Here is a 24,171-nt window from a genome sequence, read left to right on the forward strand (position 1 = left end):
CTGTGAGGGATGTCGTGATCAATTGTGTTAAGGGCAGATTAGGGGGCTCCAGCTGACTTAATCTAGGGGCCCCAGGGAAGTGAGGCAGGCCCTGCTCCCTGGGCGGTCAGACGTGCGTGTGGTGGGACCACATGCTGCTCTAACTGGGAGAAAATGAGTGAACTGAGAAAGGAGACTGCCTGGGAGGGCAGGTGCAGCTTCACAGCCTAAGTGTGACACTTGACAGCTTTATAAATTAGGTAGGATTTTGCCTGGGGTGTTCTAGCCTAAGGGAATGGAGTCAGCAAAGTGAGAACAAGCTGAGTGGAATACAGACCTGTGCAACTGGAGACATGTCCTGTGGCCATATCAGCAAGGCCTATAAAGCCACTGTCAGAGAGTAACCTTTATCACAAAGGCAACAGGAAGGACCTGAAAGGCCTTAAACAAGACTGTTCACTGTGTATTCTGAGACCATGGAATCCCCATGAACGAGGCCTTACTGTTGGCCAGTTGGCCTTGTGAAAAGCCTTAAAGTGCCTCACCTCTAACAGCCAAACAGACTTTTTGTGTGACATCTATTCTGCCTGGAAATTTGATACACAAAGATTTCCAGAAAGAGCTGAAAAGTACAGGAAACATTAGCCTGTACATTTTCAGCTTGAATTCCGAATCTCTCCTGGTGTCAGAGCCTGTTTGTGAATGAGGACATTTTCCCAGGGAGCCCAGTCATGTAGCCTGCTCCACTAGCAGGGCAGGTGTTGGTCACAGCAGGAGTTGTCCTGCTCCCAGTTTGTTGAGAGTCCAGGGGGCTCAGGTAGGGCCAGGCCTTTGTCATCCTGACAGGAGTACAACCCATGTGTAGAATGTGTGAGGTTAAGAGCATCTCTGCACCCAGACCATACCCCACTGGCTGTTGGCAGGATGGGAGAACACACACACATACCCCCAAACACTTAGTTGCTGCTTTCTAAGCAAGCAGTTTAATGAAAACCAAGAAGTATCTTTTATACTACATAATGTGCCCACCACATTTAGTGACACAGTGATCAGCTACCCCCTTTAGTACTAATCAGAGCCCCACTGGAAATTCCATCTCCCTCCAAGCTGAGAGAGTTTCACTGATTTGTGTGCAACAAGCATTTATTAAGTGCTTTATGTAGTCCTGGCACTATATCAAGTGATCTTTTAAATGTTTAGTACTTATATTTTTTATTACATGCACATAGCTAAGAACATTTAAAAGATGCTAAAAATTGTACAATGAAAAGTAAGACTTCCTCCCTCCCCCACCCCAGTTTTTCTTAGAACTTCCAGAGATGTGTTTTGCATGTACAAGCATATTTATGTTATTTTTAACACAAATGGCCAGGTATCCCTGTATAATTTTTCCCTCTCACATATATCCTGAGGTAGGTAGTATGGCCTCATTTTATAGATGAAATCATTGAGACTGTGAGTACAAGTGACTTGCCCAGTGACATATATTAAATGGCAGAGCTGTAATTCAGACCAGGAGTTCTGGTTTGAAGTGGAACTGAACCAAGATTCCACAGGCACCCAGGCAAGCTGATGAATGGATCTTCCAAGTAGGTTTGCTCTTGCCCCACTCCAAACCTATGTCTTTTTTAAATGTTTGTTCATTTATTTAGATGAGGATCAAAGGCTTCACAAAGGAAAAACAGAGATGAGGATTTCCTGCAGCTTTCTCTCCCCTCTGCCTCCCAGCACTTCAGCTCTGGCCCCCAAATTGCATACATCTCCTTCCGGAACACTGTGTAGCTGGACCCTCCCTCCCTCCTTGGAGGTGGATTGGGCACCGGCAGTTGTTGCTTGAGCCCCTGTCCTGCTGAGCTGCTCACTGTGCTCACATGTCTAGCGATGTTTTGGCTTTCTGGTGACGCTCGAGCCCTGGTGCAGATTGGCAGCACAGCCTGTCTGTGCTTTCACCTGTCCTAGGTACTAGGTAGGTGCCTGCCCTCTGTCTGTAGTCATGTATCCTTTGGTAGGTGTCAGAGCTGTTTCACACAGGGGGGTGGTGCAGGCGCATCCTAAGCCTCTTAGTGTTTAGAGAGCCTGGACTCCTGTCCTGGGAGCAGTAGAGATTCCCAGAGCTGTTCAGGCATTCCCAGCTCCTCCATCGTGACAGCAGCAGCAACTGTGGGGTCATCTTGAAACCAGATGGATTGTTTGCAGCCTCAGTGGGAGTTCTCAACACAACTTGTCAGAATGATCTAAGAGGTGGTTGACAGGTTGGGAAGAAGCAACTTGCCATATGAGGACTCAGGGTTGAGGAATCTTTGTGGCCAGTGCTTCCTTACAATGCTTCCCAAGGCTCTGGGCACCTGCCTGGGAGAGCTGTGAGAGGGAACATGGGTACTATTTACAGAACGTTGTCTGACCAGAAATGTAGAAATGCACACTGGCCTACCGTGGAGTGCTGTCTAAAGACTCAACTGCTTTTCAGTTGTGGCTACTTAAGGTGCATGCCTAGAATTTTAGTTCCTGGTGCTAATAAGCCTGAGCTGCAGTGCATGACTTTGTGTTTATCATTTCTCTCCACTGGTAGGTAACAAGGAGGGAATACATTCTTCTACCTTCTGGGTGCTGCTGAGTATCCTTCTGGGAGCAGTGGCCATGCTGTGCAAAGAGCAGGGGATCACGGTGCTGGTAAGAGCCAGGGCCTGCTCTTCATACACTTCCTTTCCCCTCCTATAAAGACCTGTTGGGAGCACTGCCTCTGTGACCTCCTCTACTTCTGCGTCACAATTCTGGCATTTCAGATAGAGAATTAACTGGCTCCATTGACTTTCATTAGCAACTGGTGGGAAATGGCGAACAGGATGTTCTCATGGAGAGGTAATTAGTCCTCCTGAAGAGGCCCTGTAGAAAAAGAGAAAAGGATGGTTTGAGTTTTCTAGGATAATTCCGGCAGTCCTAGATATTTCGGAGGACTGAGCCCATCAGTGTTTGTGACCCTAGGTAAATAGTGTTATTAGGCTCTACCTGTAAGACTGGGGTTAGCTAGCAGGGAAATGGTATAGAAGGAATGACTGTGGAAAGTTACTTGAATTTCTTGAGCTACTTTTTTTTTTGAGTTTGCTCTAAACTGATGTTTTAGTTTTCTCAGCCTTGGCATTACTGACGTTTTAGACCAGATCATTCTTTCTTGTCTTGCAGAGGACAGGGCCTGTCCAGGATTATAGAGTGTTAAGCAGCATCCCTGGTCTGTACCCACTAATGTCAGTAGGACCCCCTCAATTGTGACAGCCTAAAATGTCTCCAGACATTGCCTTATATCCCCAGGGAAGCAAAGTCATCGTGTTGAGAGCCTCTGCTCTAAAACCTTACCCTGTTATCAAGTGTGGTTTGAATAGCAGCAGCACCTGGGAGCTGTTAGGGTTCAGGGTCTCAGCCTCCACCCCAGACTTGTGGAGTTACAATCTCCACTTAATAAGGTCCTTGGGTGACTCCTTGTACGTTAACATTTTAGCAGCTGTAAAGAATTAGGTTGACTTTACGTGAATAAAGATAGGGTGAAATTTAGCTGTTTTTAAGAATTTGATTAAAATGTGGACATTTTGATGATGCATTTAAATGGGGCGGGGGAGGGAGTGCTCAGTCCTCGTGACCTCTCAGCTCCTTGCCCTTGATGACTCTCCTGCAGCTCACAGGCAGGAAAACAGGCCATGTGAGAGGACAGCAGCAGCCCAACAGGGAGCCTGTGCCGTCTGGAAAATGGCTTTCACCCAGGCAGAAATGGTCTTCTGTGACCCACTAAGATCCTGTGTCACATGGGTAAATAAAATCAGGATTCTCTGAAATGATTAACCCAGCGCTGGCCTGTGTATTGAATAATTAGCGGCTCCCAGCATTTATGGGAGAGGGTTAAGTAGGGATGTCATCCTTCCCCTGAAAACCACCAATTACAACTGACTTCTGATGATTTAGGATCTTCTTTGCCACAAAGCCCCACATTAAAAAGACCCAGGTCATTTAGGGGCAGCTTTAGCTGTAGACACCGGGTATATTCAGATCACTTTATCCAGATTGGGCAGGGAGTTCTGCTAGCTGGCATTGCCTACGGCAGTGACATTTGTAGAAAGTCCATCGCATGATAGAGAATAGAATCCAAGGCTCGTCTCTCTGCCAGCCTGTAACTGTAGGTTTAATAGCTGTGAAAGCAACCCTTACCTGCTAGTAGGAAACTGTCATGGTGCTATTGAAAACTTTTAGCATAGGCAGAGCTGCAGTAGCACACTCCCAAACTCCAGTGGCCTCCCTAACTGAAGTGATTTCTCATTCACCTAACAGTCACAGGCAGGGCTTCTGATTGATAGTGGTGGCTGTCCTACACACAGTGGTCCTGGGCCGGTGCAGGCCCTGGTGTCTTCAGTCTGTGGTTTCCAAAATCACCCTGGGCATCTCCCTCCCAGCCAGCTGGAAGGGGAAACTGAGCGGTAGAGAATGCCCAGGTTTTATCTCCAAAATGGGACATGTCACCTCTCCCCACACTACATGGGCTAGAATTGGACCACATGACTCTACTTAAGTGCAGGGAAGGCTGGGAGATATGGTCTGGTTGTGCGTCCAGAGAAAACAGAAAGCTAGCGGTCAACTAGGACTTTGTACCCAAGAGAGCTCCAGTGTTCCATCGGAGATTACGATGTGTGTCCTCCTCCTGAGCGTGCCAAAGTCAGCCAGCACTTGAGGTTTGCTTATGCAGCTGAGCTTACAAGGTTGATGGCTGCCTTATCTTCCAGCATAGTTACTGCCCACATATAAATTATATGAATTAAGGGACTGTTTTATAATTATGGGGAAAAAAAGGAAGAGGGAACTCCTCCGTCTGCAGAACTTTTTCTGGGAACCCCAAATTGCAAGCTCTCCTGAATCTTATAGTACTCTTGCACACAGACTATGAAATCATTCCCATCAGGGATTTATGTGGTAATAAATTTGATGTAATATATTACCGTGAGCTAGTGTCACAGAAATCCAGGGCTGTTTTAAAGAGCCAAAGAAGTCTTCTGTGATTGTCTGATCCATTGCGTTCCTTGTCTATAATCAGTAGTAAAATTGTGAAGGGTAACTGCTGCCTTGTCAGAGTTAGGCTGCCCATCGTTGATTGTCTTGCTTTGCTTCCCTAGGGTTTGAATGCAGTGTTCGACATCTTGGTGATAGGCAAATTCAGTGTTCTGGAAGTTGTCCAGAAGGTGCTACATAAGGACAAGTCATTAGAGGTGAGTGTATACTTTTGTCTGCAACCCAGCCGTGGAAAATGTCATGTACCAGCTGATTTAAAATGTCATTTTCAAAGTATTTCCCGTGATTTTGAATTCTAGAAGAGCCAGCCCTTTAAAGCACGGTGTCAAAGTAATTCAGGCAGAATTGCTGCACATTTGTACCTGGCTTGGCCACGCTTTTGTTTGAAAATCTGCAACCTCAGTTTCTTCGCGGTTTCCTTTCAGAATACTGGCACACTCAGGAATGGGGGCCTGCTCTTCCGAATGGCCCTCCTCACCTCTGGAGGGGCCAGCGTGCTCTACGTGCGCTGGAGAATCATGGGCACAGGCCCACCGGCGTTCACCGAGGTGGACAACCCAGCCTCCTTTGCCGAGAGTGTGTTGGTTAGGGTGAGTTCTGAGCTTGTTCCCCTTTGGATTATTTTCTTTTCCCCACAAATTTCCAGCTCCTTCATCCCTCTTCCTCATCTCACTCCCCACCACACACACAAAATCCCTAATAAGTGGGACACCTTCACATTTGTTTGCTGTCACGAAGGATATTCTAGTATAACAGCAGGTTTTTATTAGGGGATTGAGAAGGTATATTAAGCTCCTTGTATTTCCTTTCTGATGAAAAGTAAAGATGGGTGGTTCCTTCTAATGTCATCATCCTTGTCAATCTTGTTAAAGTGCCCCTAACTCCATTCCTTTTGTTATAAAGCAAATTGGCATGTTTGGGTTAAGACAAAATATAACAGTATTGCTGTTATCTTTAAAAGTCTAACAGTCTCAAGACTCCCTCTGTTCTTTTAGGTTTGCTTTTTTTCTGAAGGCAGGATGTCAAACTGCAAATTCTTAGCTGTGCATTTCATAGAGACTGAAATCAAGAGAACAACCATAGAACCCTGTTCTTATGTTGTTAGGCACATTAGTGACCCCTGGGTCTCAGATTTCCTGGGTCACAGGCTTTAAGCAACACTAAGTAAATGGATCATAGCTTGGCTAGAAATACAACAGATGTATTGCCTAGCCTGGTGGCTTTGCTGTGTTTTTATGTATTAAAATTTGAATGCATTTAATAGATTACAGACCACAGTCCCATACCCAATATACAAATTGGCAATATTTTATTTTATACGACTGCTTTCCTTGAACAGAAGCAAGAGTGCCTCAAAGGTAAAGTTAGGATATATATATTTTTTTCAAGTTCTGTATCAAATAATTGTTTGTTTTCCTTTTGACTGACAGGCCATAAACTATAATTACTACTATTCATTGAATGCCTGGCTGCTGCTGTGTCCCTGGTGGCTGTGTTTTGATTGGTCAATGGGCTGCATCCCCCTCATTAAGTCAGTCGGTGACTGGAGGGTAATTGCACTAGCAGCACTCTGGTTCTGCCTAATTGGCCTAATATGCCAAGCCCTGTGCTCTGAAGACAGCCACAAGAGAAGGTAAGAGGCGGCGCTGAATTTCAACTTCCACGCGGGTGGAGTCAGAAGCATTTTGCAAAATCCAGCACTGATCATTTTAACGATTTTGTGGAAGTAATGTCTAAGGACGTTTGTTTCAAATACATATTTATGGCTGGGATGAGCTCCATCCATTTGGAATCCATTGCTGGCTTCAACTAGTGGGGAGTGAAGTTGGAAGAGGGGGTCTGGATGACTGCTTTATCTCCCCTCCCCTTTCCCCAGGAAGTGGCATTTTGAGATCCTTTTCGCTGTCGGTGGTAAAGAGTAATTTGTGGTCAGAACAGAGAGTGTAATTGATGTGTGTTGTGCCCATTATCGCACAATTCTCCTTCAAAAAACCCCAGCGAATGCTGCAGTGATTCCTTCTGTTGTTGTTGGGTACAAAATGAGCTGCTGCCCCAAAGAGACTGTTCTTTCTCAATGGGAAGAAAGAAAGGTTATTGAGAAAATAATTGGGAAAATAAATGTGTTTCATGAAAAAGAAAACTGTTTAAGATGATTTCCTTTAAGCTAAATGTCTGTGGAATTAGATTAGTAATTTCTCAAAATAAATTAAATTTTAAGTTTACCTGTGTCTTAAATTGGTTGGTCATTCTAAAGAGCAACAAACTTTAGTCCTAGTTCCCTTATACATGTGAAATAGGATTTAAAAAAAAAAAAAATACCGTAAGCACAGCATCCAGGAAGGAGCCACCATATTTGACCTAGCTTCTTAATTCGTCCTCTGGCCTCATATAGGACTGTGGGACGTGGCAAGTGGTTGACTAGTTCTAGAAGGCTTTCAGTGTTCAGCTTTCGTTCTGCTTTACTGAAATTTGTGATGATGAAGCAACCAAAAGTGATATGTGTTTATTTCAGATTTTATGAAGTTTAAACTACTTAAGTATTATTTTTCCTGTTAAGTTTAGGGGGAAATTTTTTTTTTTCCATTAAAACTACATTGAGGCTGGCCGGTTAGCTTAGTTGGTTAGTAATACCAAGGTCAAGGGTTCAGATCCCCATACCAACCAGCCACCAAAAAAAAAGAAAACTACATTGAACTAACTGGAACCAATATCCACTGAGCTATTCAATACCTAAATGGTTTGAGGCATAGTTAGCAGTAGGTGAATTAATAAGATCTCACAAATGTAATCATTCTAACTTTATTGATATGAATTGTATGACTTGTGAATTTTACCCATGTGCTTGATGATTATTAGTGCCTTAGTAATATTTTTATGTCTTATCCCTACTGCCAGGGTAAACCCTCTCTACTTATGATACTTTCTGTTGATACCTTTTCTCAATTGATGCATGATATCAAATAATTTTTCTCAGTTGATGGCATGGGGAAAAAAAGGTCTTTGTTCTTAATGTTGAGTAGCATGTTTTCTTGAGAAGTCTGAAAATGGCCATTTATGTAAATACTTTTCATTTTCCAGGATCCTTACCCTGGGCCTGGGATTTCTCGTTATCCCATTTCTTCCTGCAAGTAACCTGTTCTTCCGAGTGGGCTTTGTGGTCGCAGAGCGAGTCCTCTACCTGCCAAGCGTTGGGTACTGCGTGCTGCTCACTTTCGGATTTGGGGCCCTAAGCAAACATACCAAGAAAAAGGTATCGACCAAGAGTGGTGCTTTTTATAACCAAACGATTAGATGCATCTCACTAATATATTTACCGTGTCTCTCTATTCTTAAGAAACTAATTGCTGCTGTCGTACTGGTGATTTTATTCATAAACATACTGAGATGTGTGATTCGCAGCGGCGAGTGGCGGAGTGAAGAACAGCTTTTTAGAAGTGCCCTGTCTGTGTGTCCCCTCAATGCTAAGGTACCTTGGCTGCCAGATTTCTTTTAAAAAGATATTATTAGCAAATGTTTCAAGTTCTCCAGCTGAATAAAAAGAATGTTTGCCATTATACAGAATCTAGCGGTAGGACCATGGCCACATACTTGGGTTTTTCTTTGTTGTTTTTTTTTTTAATGATTTTGGTAAGATTCATTAAAATTCCACTTAGCCAAAATAATCCAAAGGAAATAATTAAAACCAAACAACATCAATGAAACAGAATACTTAAACGAGGTCTTACTAATCTTCCAGCTGATCTAATCACCCTTTGAAGTGGTGGCAGGGGAGGTGACATCATCTGTGCAGGCTGAGGTTGGGCAAGGCACAAATTCTAACCGTTTAGAGCACACTTTTCAAAACCCATACTCTAGCAATAGCATTCACTAGCCTCCTCCAAGCTATAATTTGAAAGTGTTAATGCCCATGAACAGGCCAATAATTTGGTTCAGGAAGTTTGAATTATGCTGTGTGCTGCGCAGTAGTACACATTTATGTCACCTTTGAGATCTCTGCTGGTGGTTCCTTTTGTCAAGTCAGGTAAACATAAATGTGTAAGCTTTAAAATTGGCAGTGTTTTCTCTTGAAGCAGTCTGGTAGGAATTTATTTCACTTGTATTCTTCGTGACTCCAAGCTCTTCATTTAACCGGCTGTTCCTCTTTGGTTGAAGCCAAACTTTTTTGAACTTTCAGTGCCCTTTTCTATGAGAAGGTGATAACACCCATCTGCTGGGTTTATTGTGAGGACCAAGTGAACTGAAGTGCCCTAACATGGTGGTTAGCACATAGTAGGTACTCAAGAAATGTCAGCCTTCCTAGGTTCATTTTAGTTTTGGTTTTGCATTAAATGACAGGAAGGGAATACTGTTTGCTCAAAATGGAGCCAAAGGGTTGGGTTAAAAGAATTTTTTGTTAGTATAGATTATCACTCAATAATGATACATTCTCAGGTCATTAGCATTGGAGCTGCCTAGGATGCTAAAGTGTAATCCTCCTGGGGAGAGGGGAGAGCTCTGTGGATTTCTGCCTCATTTCCACATTCTATATTCAAGGGAAAGCAATGATTTTAGGCAAAATTATGGGAATAAAACTAGTGAATAATTGATGTCTTAATGTGACCCTGAAATGAAGAATAGTGTATAGGTGTTGATTCCTTGAATGTCCTTTTCTTGGATTAAAACATATTGTTCGTGTTTGATAGAAATTTAGATAAACTTAGATATGGAGACAGATAAAAGGGTGAATTACTTCAAGCTTTATCTTTGATTTGCTGACCTATCAATTTATTTTATGCTACTAAAATACATTGCCTGTGATTTAATTTCATAACTGTTAATAGATTTGCTTTATTTTTACTTTTCTGTTTGAATAGTAGTAATTACCCCTTCTATTTATGTAGTTCTTCACCACAAGGAACTGAGATTTCTTTAGAGAGGCTCTATAATTAATCTCCATTATCTTCCTGCTAAGGTTTTTAGAGAGAGGGGGTATTATTTTCTTTATTTTTCCAGATGAGAGAAACTGAGGCTTAGAAAGACTGAACTGACATTATCTAGGTTAGTAATTTAGGTGACTAGAGATCTGATGTGTTGCTGTGCCTAGGTTACTCAAGTAAGTGAGGGGGTGGGGATGTATGATGTCTGAGCCCAAAAGTCTGCCCAAGAAGTGATTTTATATGTCATAGGCTAGAAAATACAGCATGTGTATACATAGCCACGCACACAGTTATTAGGGGTCTGTGTGTGTATGTGGTTTCCTCTTTTTAATTTAAGGTATACATATAAGCCCTTGTCCTCAAAACCATTCCCAGTGGTAATAGTCCTTTTCCAAGAACATTTTTCAATGGTACCATTCTATATAAGCAAGATAGAAATTTTTTCCAATTTGCCATTATTAATTGAAGGGTCATAAAGCTGTCTTTACTTATTTTTTTTTTTTTTTTAAAAAAGCAGGTTGATTTCAAGGAAGAGATCTCATTTAGGAAGATACTGGTTTCCTGCAACCCCATTACAGGGAATACATTTTCTATGCTGGTTTCTACTTGATATTTATTAAATATTAAGTAGGCAATTGGCAGTTGGCTCTAGTTTAGGCCCAGATTTATACACTAAGGCTCATCTTTTTTGAAAGATTGCATTATCGGTGTAGGTAGTGCTTGTGCCTGGCCTGCATTTAAATTGCTCATAGTGCCTTGCATGTGGCAGGCACTCAGTACTAGATATTGCATTGAGCCAGATGGAAACTGAATTCACTGAGCCTGCTGTGGATGGGTACCGAGTATCTAATTATATTTGCAGTCAGTTTTAGTTTTTAAGGCTTAGAAGTATGTTACACTTAATATCAACTCTGATACAATTCTAAATTCTTTTAACAAAAGGATTTTATACCACAATGAGGTATTTCCTTAAGGAATAACCCAGGATGAGTTATAGGATTATTATTTGTTTAAAACATTTTAAGTTTAACATCAAATGTTGGCAGAATACCTGAAACTGGTTTAGCGCTGGCATTAAAAGTGTCTTTCATCATCAATGCTTTTACTTCGTTTGCATTCATATGTCGTTGGGTTGCAATGGTTGCTTTTATCTTCGGCTTCTCCTGTGCTGGTTTCTTGCCTCAGCAGATATGAATCACAAAAGCTAGAGAGAAAGTTTAAGGATAAACAGGCTTTTTCAATCTTTCACATTCCATAGAAACAAAAATCGCTCGTTCTCCAAAACATTCTTTTAAGTGACCTGGTCGTGAGGGGTTTTTTTGTTTTGTTTTACAATCTAGGCAGCTATTTTCTATTCAAAGAATTCCCTTCATATAACTCATAGGATAAAGCTGGCCTGTGGGTAAACCTGTTTGCTAGTTCTTAATTATGGACTGCTTTCTAGGGCTGTATCAGATTTTTAACTAGGGCGATTTAAGTAACTGCAGTCTGAATTTCCAAAGTGCCCCTTCTTGCTCCCTTGGTCCTCTGGTCTCTGTCATTCACAGTGTCTAACAGAACACTGTCTATACTGCAGAGGGCAGTTGAACTCTTTGTCTGAGCTTTTTATTGAGAAAACAGAATTGCCCGTAACAAAGGAAAGCAGCAGGAGCTTGGGGGTGGAAGAGGAGGGAGTCGTGTTGAATTCTGAGTAGAGGCTGTATTTGTATCCTGGGGACCACAAGGACATTTCTCACAGGTTGGATTCTCTGGCCTTGGATTCTTTTGTACATGGGACGGGAGGTGAAGTCACATATCCAGGCCAGGGTTGGGGAGGTGCACATCCTAACCCTTTAGTATATACTTTTCACGAGACTCGCTTTGGCAATAGCACTAACTGTGCCTCCTCCAAACTATAAGGATGAAAGTGCTTATGAGAGGACAATAATTTGGTTCAGGAAGTTTAAATTATACCACATGATATGCAGTGGTACACATTAACATCACCTGGGATTTCTCTGCTTGTGATTCCTTTCTTCAGATTAGGTAAACATGAATGTATATACTTCTAAATTGGCAGTTAAAAAAAAAAATCTCCATTGCATATTTGTTTAAAGAATGCCCCACTGCTCCATACCCTTCCAGAAATTTAAGTATTTCTGAGGAAGCGCTATAACTGTAGGTTAGGATTAATAAAGCAGGAGGTGGTTCTATTTTCAGAGGTGGTTGTGAAGCAGGATTCAGATATGATGCTACTTGAATGTGTTGGCCTCCCTGGTGCCCTTATTCTAAGATGGCCTGAGAATTTCTCGGATAGCTTTGCAGCTGTGAGTCCTTTTTCTTCTAGTCTGCTTTACCACCCTCTTAAGTCATTAAAAATCCTCTGATTATGCTCTCTGTCTCTTTTTCAATGGAGGTGAAATTCTTATACAATTAACCATTTTAGATCCTCAAAAAATTAAAGTAGAATTACCATATGATCCAGTAATTCCATTTCTGGGTATAGACCTAAATGAATTCAAAGCATAGACTCAAAAAGGTATTTAAACACCCATGTTCATAGCAGCATTATTCACTATAGCTAAAAAGTAGAAACAATCCAGTGTCCATCCATGGATGAATGGATAAACAAAATGGGGTGTATCCGTACAATGGAATATTATTCAGCCATCAAAAGGAAGGAAATTCTGACACATGCTGCAATATGGATGAACCTTCAAGGTGTTATGCTAAGTGAAGTAATCCAGACACAAAAGGACAAATACTGTATGAGTCCACCTATATGAGGTACCTAGAGTCGTCAAATCCATAGAGATAGAAAGTAGAATGTGGGTTGCCAGGGGCCGGGGTGAGGGGAGAATGGGAGCTATTGTTTAATGGGAACAGAGTTTCAATTTGGGAAGGTGAAAAAGAGTTCTAGAGATGGATGGTGGTGGTGATTCTACAATAGCGTGCGTGTACTTAATGCCCCTGCACTGTACACTTAGAAACGATTAAGATTTTATGATTAGCATTTTGTGTTAGTGTACTTCATCACCATTAAAAAATAAAATTTAAAAACTTCCCACTTGTTTTTCAGAATAAAATGACCATTATTAAATAATAATAAAAAAGAACCATTTAAAGTGAGCAGTTCAATGGCATTTAAGACATTCACAGAGAGAGAGAGAGAGAGAGACACCACCTCTACCTAGTTCTACAGCATTTTCACCCCCTCATGCTCTTTTTCTGTCACTGTGTTCTCTGTTGGTTTCTTCAGCTTTAGTCTGATGAGAGGAGTGAAATGAGGAGGTATTCTGGAAGCTTCCCTTCGCTGGCTGCTTGCCTGGGTGGTTGCACCCACCCATGCCTTTTTCTTACCACCTGCGCCTCCCTCCCTGCCTGCCATGTTGGTGTCTCTGACTTGCTCTTCTCCTGAGCTTGGGCTGCCGCCCTGTCCTCTCTGCTTGAACATCTGAATCACCCCCAATACCCGTCCCCCTAAACAAGCCCGATCACCCATCACTTCTCCTTGAAAGCCATCACATCCTTTGCATTCTGAAGGTTGGAAACCTAGCGTTAATTCCTGACACTCTTCCGTCTCTCCTGTCAATCCGTCACCAATTTCTGTGCCTTTTGCTTCCTCAGTGTTCCTCAGATCCCGCCACCACTTCACCACCACCCTAGTTCAGTCTGTGATCCCCTCCCCCAGGACCAAGGCCACAGCCTCTCCCTGGACCTTTGACGTCTGTGCTTTCCCACCCATGTCTCTTTCCCACCATGTGATTTCACCCTCCTACCCCTGGCTTACTGTTGTGGGTTGAATTGTGCCCCCCAAAAGGATAGGTTCAAAACCTAACCCCTGGGCCGGCCCAGTGGCGCACTGGAGAGTGCACTGCTTGGGAGTGCAGCGGCGCTCCCGCCGAGGGTACGGATCCCATGTGGAGACCGGTTCCCACTCACTGGCTGAGCGCGGTGCGGGCACAACACCGAGGGTTGCGATCCCGTTGCCGGTCCCCGGTACGGGTGCGACACCGAGGGTTGCGATCCTGTTACCGGTCAGTAAAAAAGACAAAAAGGAAAAAAAAAAAAAAAACCTAACCCCTGCTACCTGTGAATGTGACCTTATATAGGAATGGGGTTGTTGCAGATGTAAGTTAAGATGCGGTCATACTGGAGTACCCTTAATCTGATACAAATGGTGTCCTGAGAAGAGACATGGACACAGACGAGGGGGCAAAGGCCATGTGGAGCCAGGCCAGGATTGGAGCAACACAGCTGCAAGCCAAAGATCGCCAGCAAACACCAGGAGGGGGAGAGGCGTGCTACATTTCTCTCTCAGAGCTGCAGTAGGAGGAACCCTGCCAATTCCCTAATGGTGGCCTTCAGAACCGTGAGAGAGTGAATGTGTGGGCATAAGTCCCCTGCTCGCCGTGCTTTATTATGGCAGCCCTAGGACACTCACACTTACAGACCCCGCACTGGCCTTCCATGCTCTGAGGGCAATGACCAAGCCAAACCTGCCCTCACTCAGCTTCCCTTCACACAGCTGCTCCTCACAAGCCCTTCAGCCTGTGTCCCTTGCCCTGTGCACCCCAGCAACACCAGGGCACCCACGCTGCATTGCAACCCTTTGCCTAGTAGCCCCGTCAGATCTCCGTCCCTTCTTCAGACGAGGCCGCCACCCTCGGGACCACTTTTCCTCCAGAGCCCTGGGCCCCTTTGCGATGCCTTAGCTAATGCAGTTATTGGACTCCTGATGGGCTTTGCTCCACGTGGTGTTAAGCTGTGGCATGGTGCCTGGGTACAGTCGCATCTGTCATTATCTGAAGCAGAGAGGGAGGGTGGGTTGTGTTAGGTCCTGTATCATCTTAGTTCATGCTACTGGAACAGGGTACTATGGACTCAGTGGCTTAAACAACAAACACATACTTCTCACAGTTCTGGAGGCTGGGAAGTCGAAGATCAGGGTGCGAGCAGACTGGGAGTCTGGCAAGGGCCCTCTTCCTGGTTCACAGACAGTCATCTCTCACTGTGTCCTCACACAATGGAATGACAGCAAGAGAGTTCTCCAGGGTCTCTCTTATAAGAGCGCCAGTCCATTCATGAGGGCTCCCCCCTCAAGACCTAATCACCTCCCAAAGGTCTCACCTCCTAACATCATCACAGGAGGATTTTAGATGTCAATCTGAATTCTGGGGGGACGTAAACATTCCGCTCATGACAGGTGTAACGTAAGATCTTGTGATGCTGCAGAAGAAAGGTGTACAAGAAAGGGCTGCAATTGTTTAAAATGGGTCGACAGAATCCTGTTTCTTCCACTCGTGTACATGGAACTGGACTTTGTTTTCTCAACTCTAATGGGAGGAGTGGGTGAGGGAGAGTGAGGGTTTAGTAAAAACAAACCAGCCTCATAATTTTCTGGTTTTCTCTGGTGAGTTCTTTAGTTATTTTTCCTCCTGTCATACTGCAGTGAGGCCATCTGCTTGTTACATCCCTTTTTCATCATCTTTTCTTAGAGGCAGGGGGTTAAAGTAGAGCACAGGTGGCCCCTGCCCCTGCAGGTTCAGCTGACGTCCTGGTGGGTGATTTCTTCTTAATCCCTTCACCTTTGTCTTCAGTTAGAAGACAGGATGGGTGTCCAGGCTGTGAGCAAAGTCTGTTTGCTGATGGCCAACTTATTATCTGTGTTTTCAGGTTCACTACAATATCGGCAAAAACCTGGCTGATAAAGGCAACCAAACAGCTGCCATCAGATATTACCGAGAAGCTGTAAGGTACTGCAGGCATGTCTTACAGAAGAAGTATTTTATACACATATTGTTTTCACTTTCTAGCTTTAAAAACCTATCCTCCTAAAGACCCCAACTTTAAGGTATCTGCCAATTCCTGAGAGTTTGGTGAAAACTACTGAGCATTAACTTTCTTACAGATTAAATCCCAAGTATGTTCATGCCATGAATAATCTTGGAAATATCTTAAAAGAAAGGAATGAGCTACAGGAAGCCGAGGAGCTGCTGTCTTTGGCTGTACAAATTCAGTAAGCATTGTTTTTATAATTATGCAAGTGACAAATGAGCTCCTGTATTCCGGCATCTAAGCCTCTCTTTGTTTGTTTATCTTTTTAAAAAATGCTCTTGCAGGCCAGACTTTGCTGCCGCGTGGATGAATTTAGGCATAGTACAGAACAGCCTGAAACGGTTCGAAGCGGCAGAGCAAAGCTACCGGACAGCAATTAAGCACAGGAGGAAGTACCCAGATTGTTACTACAACCTCGGGCGTCTGGTAAGCTCAGGGTGCCCTTGCGTGCAGAAAGATGGGTTCTTTTCTTATTTATACTAAAATGACGATAGTAACACCCATCTAGCACAGTACATTTTATAAAGTTCTTTCACATAAGTTTCTCTCGTTTGGAGATAGCTATTGGATTTCCATATATATAATTTTTTAAGCTATAATTACAGAGCAGTCCAACTTGAATTAGTCAAGTTTAAGAGATCCCCACAGTTAAACTAAGGAATAAATGAAAATTTTTTAAATCCCTTCTGCCCTGTAAAACAATGCTCCAAGGGTAACTTCCTGATAAACATCAGTTTCTCTGTTCTTAAAACAAGAATTGAATAAAAACTGAGATTAAAAAAAACAAGCCCATTGTGTGTTTTCTGAGCTGCCTTGTTCTTCCTTGGGGAAGCAGATCTCTCTTCTACGGGGCATTTTCCCCAAAAAAGACAGCTGTGAAGGGCATGGGACTTATCTGAATGGGCTTTGGCATTACTTGATGGAAACAGAAGATATTGTTTTCCACAGTAGCTTTATGTTTTTGGTTATTGACAGAATATTTAGCAGATCTGATTGCTTTTGATTTTCTTGACAAAAAACATGGGAGGTACACAAATGGCAAAATTCTTTAAACAAGAATGTTTTTTCCCCACAATCAACCCTCTAATTTGGTTTCAGGAACCAAATATATGTGTTCCTAATACAGGGGTACTTCAATAAGTTCGTGGAAAAGTAGAATTAAATGGTAATATAAATCTTTCCATGAACTTTTGTAGTACCCTTGTATATTTAGATGTATTAGATAAAGTTGTCAAGGGAAAACTTTTTGTTCATTTTAGCCGAATTGGAATACATGCATAGTGATATTACTCTTAAAAGAGGTTTATATGTACATTTGCAGATTTTTTCCAGCCTAGCCTTACAAGTAATGTTCTCAAGAGACACCTGTTGATCCTCATTTTTAAAGTCCTCAAGCTTCTTGAGTTTAAAGAGTTTTTGATTATCAAAACCAGTACCCAAAACTGGTTGTGCATCCAAATCATCCTACCCCATCTCAGATTTAGGGAATCAAAAGCTCAATAGAGAACTTATATTTTAAAAACATAATAATTCCCTCAAGTGATTCCAATACCCTGTTGCTGGCCTACATGTGGGAAGCAGCGTGATCTGAACTTATGATCCAACAGACTGATTACATCAGAGCAGAAGGAACTTTTTGGAGAGAGCAACTTAGAAAACATGAACTGCTTTAAACCAGTCTTCTGTTTTTACTGTGATGTGAATGTCTTAACACCTTTGTTTCTAGACTGGGTAGCCTTGATTCTGAGTTGTGGGGAGAGAATTTTATGAATGGAGGACAAGATGGCAGGAACGTATGGCTAATGGTAACATTCGACCTTTACCACTCTGCATAAGTCACTTTAAGTGGGGGAGTGATGCTGGTGTTATAAATATTGAAGTGAAGTGGCTTGTATATTTTTATTATTCAAAAAATATGAAACATGTTTTAGTTATGATGTACCATAGGAAGATACCATCTCTATGCTTACTCCAGTGTGGACAAGGGCAATCATTTCTGCCTGGGCACAGAGGGAAGGGTGGCAGTAGCTGGACTCAGTCCATGGAACTGCATGGGATTTGAACAAGGAAGATTGATAGCAAGCTGCTCCTGTTGTCCCACAGAAACCTCTCTGGAGCCATTTGACCTTGTGTGCGTTTCTGTTTTCTTTCACATTTTAAATTCTGCGCTTTATGATCTAGTTATATATTTGATGTTGAAACAGCTTTCTCTATGAAACCCGAATATTCAAGGAAAGCTATTATAGTGATAAGTTGTTGGGAGGTGGTGGGGACAGTAGAACCACACCATAGTGATATAAGTAGAGACCAAAAAATTAAATCACGTGCAAAACAAGGTCAATCCACACGAAGTGAGAATAGGGGCTGGGTACAGGATGGGAGCAAATGGAGATATGCGTGTGGGTGGTTATGAATATATGAATGCAGGGATTACTATTTCTATTTACTTGTCTATTAAACAAGTACTTGAGTGACATTAGACTTGATATTCATATGAATTCTTCTTTCATTCTTTTTTTTTTTTTTTTTTTTTCCTTTTCTGGAGGTAGCTCTTCTTTTAGGTTATTGTTCACAAAGTGAGCATGCCTGCCTGCAGCCTCCTGAGTTGTACTTCAGAGCTCTGCTACTTAGTTAGCAGTCTTCTTTCCACTATTGATGTCTGTCACTTAAGTTTCTTGGTTTGGAAAATAGAGAATTTATGCTAAATGTGCCAAAGCAAGGGACATAGACTATAAAATCCTGGCTTTTATCCTGTGCTCTAATCCTTGGTATTCATTGCACTCTCACTTAGAAGATCATCTTTAGCACTGAACAGACTGAGACCTGGTACTGCTCTTTGTTTCTGTTGTTTACCAATTATGCTACCGTGAAGTGGTCTTCCTGTGTGCTCTTCCGCCAACTGTTCCTGCTTATTTAAGGCTTTTGCTCTCCATTGTAGTTTAATTACCCAGCTTTTGCCTGCTTGACAGCTTAAAAGCATTAAGAGCTTTTAATCTTTAACAACTCAACTAACCCATTTATGTATTGGCAAATAAGGTGAACTTAATAACTTAAAAGTTTCTTCTTTAGAAATCACTCTTTAGTATTGGGAGACAGAAATTTGTTTTGATTTCTGGACCCCCAAGAAGAAGGGAATATAATACAGTTCTCTTGTGAAATAGGAAATTAGGAAGAGCTGGATTATTTGGTACGTATTACTAATCTTAGAGAGCTACAGTAACAGTGGCTGGAGGTATTACTCGAGACAATTCATTTGCGAGGACTGATTATATCAGCCAGGATGCATTCAGGAAAACAGAAACCTTCCTAAGTATTTTAAGAAGAGATTTAACACAGGGAACTGGTTAGACAGTCATGGAAGGCTGGAAGAGCAAAACTGGTAAGGTCTTATTAACTCAGACATTAATACCTAAAAGAAACCCAGTAGGTTTGGGGAATAAATGGAAGGAAGTGGTACTACCATAATTTAAGAATTCAGAACAGGCGACCGTGCCAGGAGCTGCCACAGCCTCAAGAGCTGAGATCACAGAAGGACCTCTGCTTCCAGTCCTGGGATTGTGGGGAAGGGGACACAGCCACTTCAGAGACAATGCCAGGGGGAGGAAGGAGAGTGGGAGTTGGGGGAAGGATTACTCCACCATCTGACGCCTATGCTGCCTGTTGGCAGAAACTTAACAAGGAGCCAATGGCAGAGGAGCCTGGGAAATGTAGTTTACAGACTCCCAGCCCCAGCATCACAGAACAGTGTGTGGAGGGATGGGTGGGCATGGGACTCAGTGAGTATTACCCTCTACTTTCTGAACGGGGAGTTCTTGTTAAATCATTTTTCCCTGCTTCCTGTAAAGTGTCTGTTTACTTTTGTACATATGCTATAAGAAGAGTGAGCAGAAGTTAAGAAAAAATAAAAAGTAAATTTTACCTAATTCAGTCTGTTGTTATTCTTCAATAAATAAGTGATAATAACAGTAGTAATAATAGTAATAAATAATCAAATACGTGAAGAATGTTACTGGGTTGTATAAATGAAGTTATGTTGGTCATCTTGGGTGTGTTAAAATGTCACCGCAGATTTTGTCCAAGTCACTCAAATGCATGTCACTAGAGAGAATTGACTTGAGAAATCACTGGGATATCAAATAGAAAGAGGCAATTAAATGTTAGTATAATTAAGCATCCCAAATTATTTCAATTTTTTGAACTTTTCATATTTTCTCATTTAGAGGTAAAATACTGTAACTTGAGTTTCTGAGTTTCAGGAAATTCTGACATCTTCAGCAAATGGATATTCGTAAATGTTTCCATAATTGATTAAACCTTTTCTTGCATAATATGCCATCTATTTGCTATGTGGGTCATAGGCTAAGTTAAAATATTTCTGTTGTCTCATGAAAAGACAGACTTGACAGTAAGGAGATAGCCTTAAACTCTGATAAATTGTTATCATTTGTACTTTTTGCAGAATTAAAGGGATCAAGTACATTCAGATGAAATGTGCATTTGAACTGAGTTAGAGAGGGTGAGAGGGTCACCTGCTAAAAAATCTATCACTTTCTCCCTCAGTGTGCTTTTATTAACTATGCAAATTGAGAGCTAGCCATTTTGTATCTGTTATCTATTATTATTAAAATTCCCTTTCCAAAGCAACAGATAATTTTCTTCTTCCTAAATGAGGCAAAGAGGCTCCAATTCCGAGGGGTTTTGCATTACCATAGGAGACTTTTCCAAGGAGTTTACAAAGTCTGTCTGATATATTTTTATATTTTGTTTAGGTGTAGACTGGGAGAGGCTCCTAGACCACCCTTCACTAGGTGGACACGTACAGTTTTTGTTTACATAATATTTTGTTTGCTATTCTAAATAATACTTTATCAAAGATAGACTAAATAGAGTTTCCCTGGAAAAAGATTCACGGCTAGTCTGTTTTCAGTATTTCAGTAGGCTGAAATATGTCTCAGTACCTGGAATCACTAAATAGTAGGTTACAGTTAAAATGTTGCAGCCTCGAGAGCTAGACCAGCTGGTTCTAATCCTCTGCCATTTCTACATATGTAACTTTGGGCAAGTTACTTAATGTCCTTGTGCCTTAGTTGCTTCATCTGTAAAATGGAGATAATGATAGTAATAATGATGGTAATAATAATAATATCTACTTCATTGGGGATCTTTTGAGGACTAAATAAGTTGATGAGAAAATACTAGAAGCTCCATAAGTTTGGTGTTTGTTTTGGGCGGAGAGTTGGTTTTTTGTTGTTGTTGTTGTTACTGTCTTAGAGAGGGAAAGCAGAAAAATTGGAATATTGATTTTTTTGATCTATGCTGTATTTTCAGTATGCAGACCTAAATCGTCATGTGGACGCGTTGAATGCATGGAGAAATGCTACTGTGTTGAAACCAGCGCACAGTTTGGCTTGGAACAACATGATTATACTCCTTGATAATACAGGTACAGAAAGGGGAGTTAAGCAAATCAGAGGAAATTGCTCCACAGTACAGCACTATTGAATAATTAGGAAATAAAGATTATTGTGCTTTTTCCCCCCATGAGTTTCAAAAAAAATAAATATCAAGTTAAATATTTTATATTACAGAAATGTCTGTTCTAGAAAATGGAGTTTCCACTGACATTAGAATATGAGTGTTTGGGAAAAATGACATTTTGCTCAGAACTGATGTTAAAGAATGGGGGAGGATGTGCGATGATACTGGTTTCCTCTGGAGCCTGTTATCTTGCAGTGGCCACCATCAAGGATGCTGGAGGTACACAGAGTGAGCAGTGATACTCTGAGCTTATGGAGAGGATAGTGCTAGATCCGTGCTCCGAAGTTTACGCACTGTACTCAAAGGAGATGCCCTCGAGTCCACACGCAGAGCCATGGGTTCTTAGATACAATGCCAGTAGACGTGAGGATCTGGCTTCTTAACCCATAGCAGACTAGATTCAGCCAATTAGGAGTTACTCTGCTCCCCTTGTTTTAAAAATCTAAGCATCCCTTAAGAAATCATAGTGTTAATTTGGTAGAATTTAAAGCTATAAGCCGTCTAAGCGTATGGAACAGAGTTATACACTTGTTTCTAAGGAAAGTGCAGAATGTATACTTCAATACAATGAGTTTTAAGTTATTAAAGTGTTACTGTGAGGCTTTTATTTTGCAGGCTATTTTTCTTTGGCTTGAGTATAACTGGTATCTGGGGACAAATTAAGATTATGTTTTATATGCTTTTATGGAATTTAATCAAAAGCTGTTTATATACAGTATTATGTCAGAATTGTGCTGAATTGTGGTTTTGCTGCTGGTGGGGTCATTTGCGTGTGTGTGTGTGTGTGTATTACACATTTACGCAGATTTTCTTAAGTAGTTGATTTATAATCATTGTGTGCTATGCACATAAGCCGTGTTAATTATAGAGAGAGACTGAAACACGAGCACAGCATTGACATGTTTTTTATTTTTTCACTTTTTACTCCCAGGTAATTTAGCCCAAGCTGAAGCAGTTGGAAGAGAGGCACTGGAATTAATACCTAATGATCACTCTCTTATGTTCTCGTTGGCAAACGTGCTGGGGAAATCCCAGAAATACAAGGTGAGTAAACTGCAGGCCATGATTTCTAGCAATTTAAGCCAGCATCCAACAGAAGCCATGAATGTCACTTCTGCCCAGTTAAATTCGGAATTAGGCCAGAACAGTGGCAGTGGTGCACCATGTGGCTTGGTCAGTTGGTTTCCTGGAGAAGTTGCCCAAAAGATGGATGTACAGGGTCAAACCTCGTGTCCTTTCTGGGATGGAGAGAGGAGCCCAGGGAAGGGGCAGGAACAGGAAGAGAGCTGCGGGGCGGTCGGCCTCACGTGCTGTGCAGGCCGGTAGGGGAAGACGATGTAGTCCCAGAGCATGCTCCAGCTCCGCCCCAGCACAGAGGAGCTTGACTCTGTCCCTAGTACTTGGGCTGGAGCGCTGGGCTTTATTTGTGGGTGCCGTCTTCTGCACAGAACGAGTAACTGGCCCATGATTCTTGCTGCTTTCTAGTTTTTCATCTAAGTTATTGGTCGTGGTCAAGGCCCTCACGGTTTCTGACCAAAGGAACCTACAAGATATTAAATCTGTGCTCCAGCTGGGCTCCCAGGATGGGTCAGGAGTAGGCTGGGCATAACTCCTTGTGTGTTGAAGGGGACTTAGGGTTCCTAATACCAGTGATTTCAAACTTTAATTTGTGTATCAGAATCACCGAGAGAGGGCCGGCCCGGTGGCGCACTGCTACAGTGCGCCACTTGGGAGCGTGGCGGCACTCCCGCCGAGGGTTCGGATCCCACATACAGACCGGTTCCCGCTCACTGGCTGAGCGAGGGGTGGGCGCAGCACTGAGGGTTGCGATCCCGTTGCCGGTCCCGGTCCGGTACGGGCACGACACTGAGGGTTGCGATCCGTTGCCGGACACGAAAAAAGACAAAAAGGAAAAAAAAAAAAAAAGAATCACCGAGAGAGCTTGTTAAAACATAGATGCCCAGATTCCTCCCCATGAGAAATCCTCCCAGTGGTTGGAGTAAGGACAGGGATATGCGTGTTTAACTAGCATCCCAGATGTTGCAGAAAACTCACTTGCAGAAGCAGGGCCTTAGTCCTTTTGCAAGAGAAATATTTCATTTCAGAGTCAGGCTGTGTGTTATTTTGATTACTCTTGAGGCTACAGATGGACACTGGGCTTTAAGGTACTAATTAATATTTGTCTGATGTTATTTACTTCTGTTCTATACATGTCATTATTGGTATAATTTTCTATAACAATAGTAAGATATTTCATGCATTTCTCTCATTTTTGAATGTCACTCTACATTTCAGCATTTCTAGATTTTACATTTCTAGCTTGGTTTTTTAGATTTCAGATTTCTAGATTCTAGCTTCACTTTGCATTTTAGCATTTCTGGATTTTCTCCAGAGATGGCTTTTTGAGGGGTTTAATTTTATTTTTTTATAGATCTACATGTGTCAGGGGGAAGGAGGTGAGGTTTATGGGTTTCTCTCCTAGTGACCTTTCCAGTCACCTGTCAGCCTGGGACAGGTCAGCAGGCTCAGTTCTCCTATGACCCAGCTACATTGAGTCTTCAAGATGCAGTTTGTATAATCATTGTATTGATTTTTCTATCATCCCATGGTCTGTAAACTGGAATTTCTATTTAGGGACAGAACCCAGGGTTTGTTTGGCTTCCAGTTCATGTCATTCTTTTCTTTTCCAGATAAGGTAGAAAATACTCCATAAAGCAGAATGGAGAAATCAGTTTCCCATTTCTCTACACATTTTGCATCCTAACAGTTGAGGCCAGGGCACTGAGCCTAAGATAAGGACACAGAAGAAGAAATCTGAAATAAGGAACTCACTGTAAGCTCTTCAGGAGCCACCAAGTGGGGGGGGGGGGGACAT

General features: G+C 42.2%; 1 protein-coding gene across 2 annotated transcripts in view; it reads left to right on the forward strand.

Annotated features, from left to right (window-relative positions):
* TMTC4 (transmembrane and tetratricopeptide repeat containing 4) overlaps positions 1–24,171 on the forward strand; it is a 51,182-nt gene that overhangs the window by 20,456 nt on the left and 6,555 nt on the right. For both annotated transcript variants that reach the window (XM_008572406.1, XM_008572407.1), the window contains exons 5-15: positions 2,549–2,649; positions 5,130–5,222; positions 5,451–5,615; positions 6,456–6,658; positions 8,104–8,275; positions 8,360–8,491; positions 15,597–15,676; positions 15,832–15,939; positions 16,043–16,184; positions 21,087–21,201; positions 22,228–22,340. In XM_008572406.1, the coding sequence (XP_008570628.1) occupies positions 2,549–2,649; positions 5,130–5,222; positions 5,451–5,615; positions 6,456–6,658; positions 8,104–8,275; positions 8,360–8,491; positions 15,597–15,676; positions 15,832–15,939; positions 16,043–16,184; positions 21,087–21,201; positions 22,228–22,340 (1,424 nt within the window). The remainder of the gene's footprint in view (positions 1–2,548; positions 2,650–5,129; positions 5,223–5,450; positions 5,616–6,455; positions 6,659–8,103; positions 8,276–8,359; positions 8,492–15,596; positions 15,677–15,831; positions 15,940–16,042; positions 16,185–21,086; positions 21,202–22,227; positions 22,341–24,171) is intronic.

This window comes from Galeopterus variegatus, unplaced genomic scaffold (genome assembly GCF_000696425.1).
Source record: "Galeopterus variegatus unplaced genomic scaffold, G_variegatus-3.0.2 Scaffold781, whole genome shotgun sequence".
Lineage (NCBI taxonomy): Eukaryota > Metazoa > Chordata > Mammalia > Dermoptera > Cynocephalidae > Galeopterus > Galeopterus variegatus.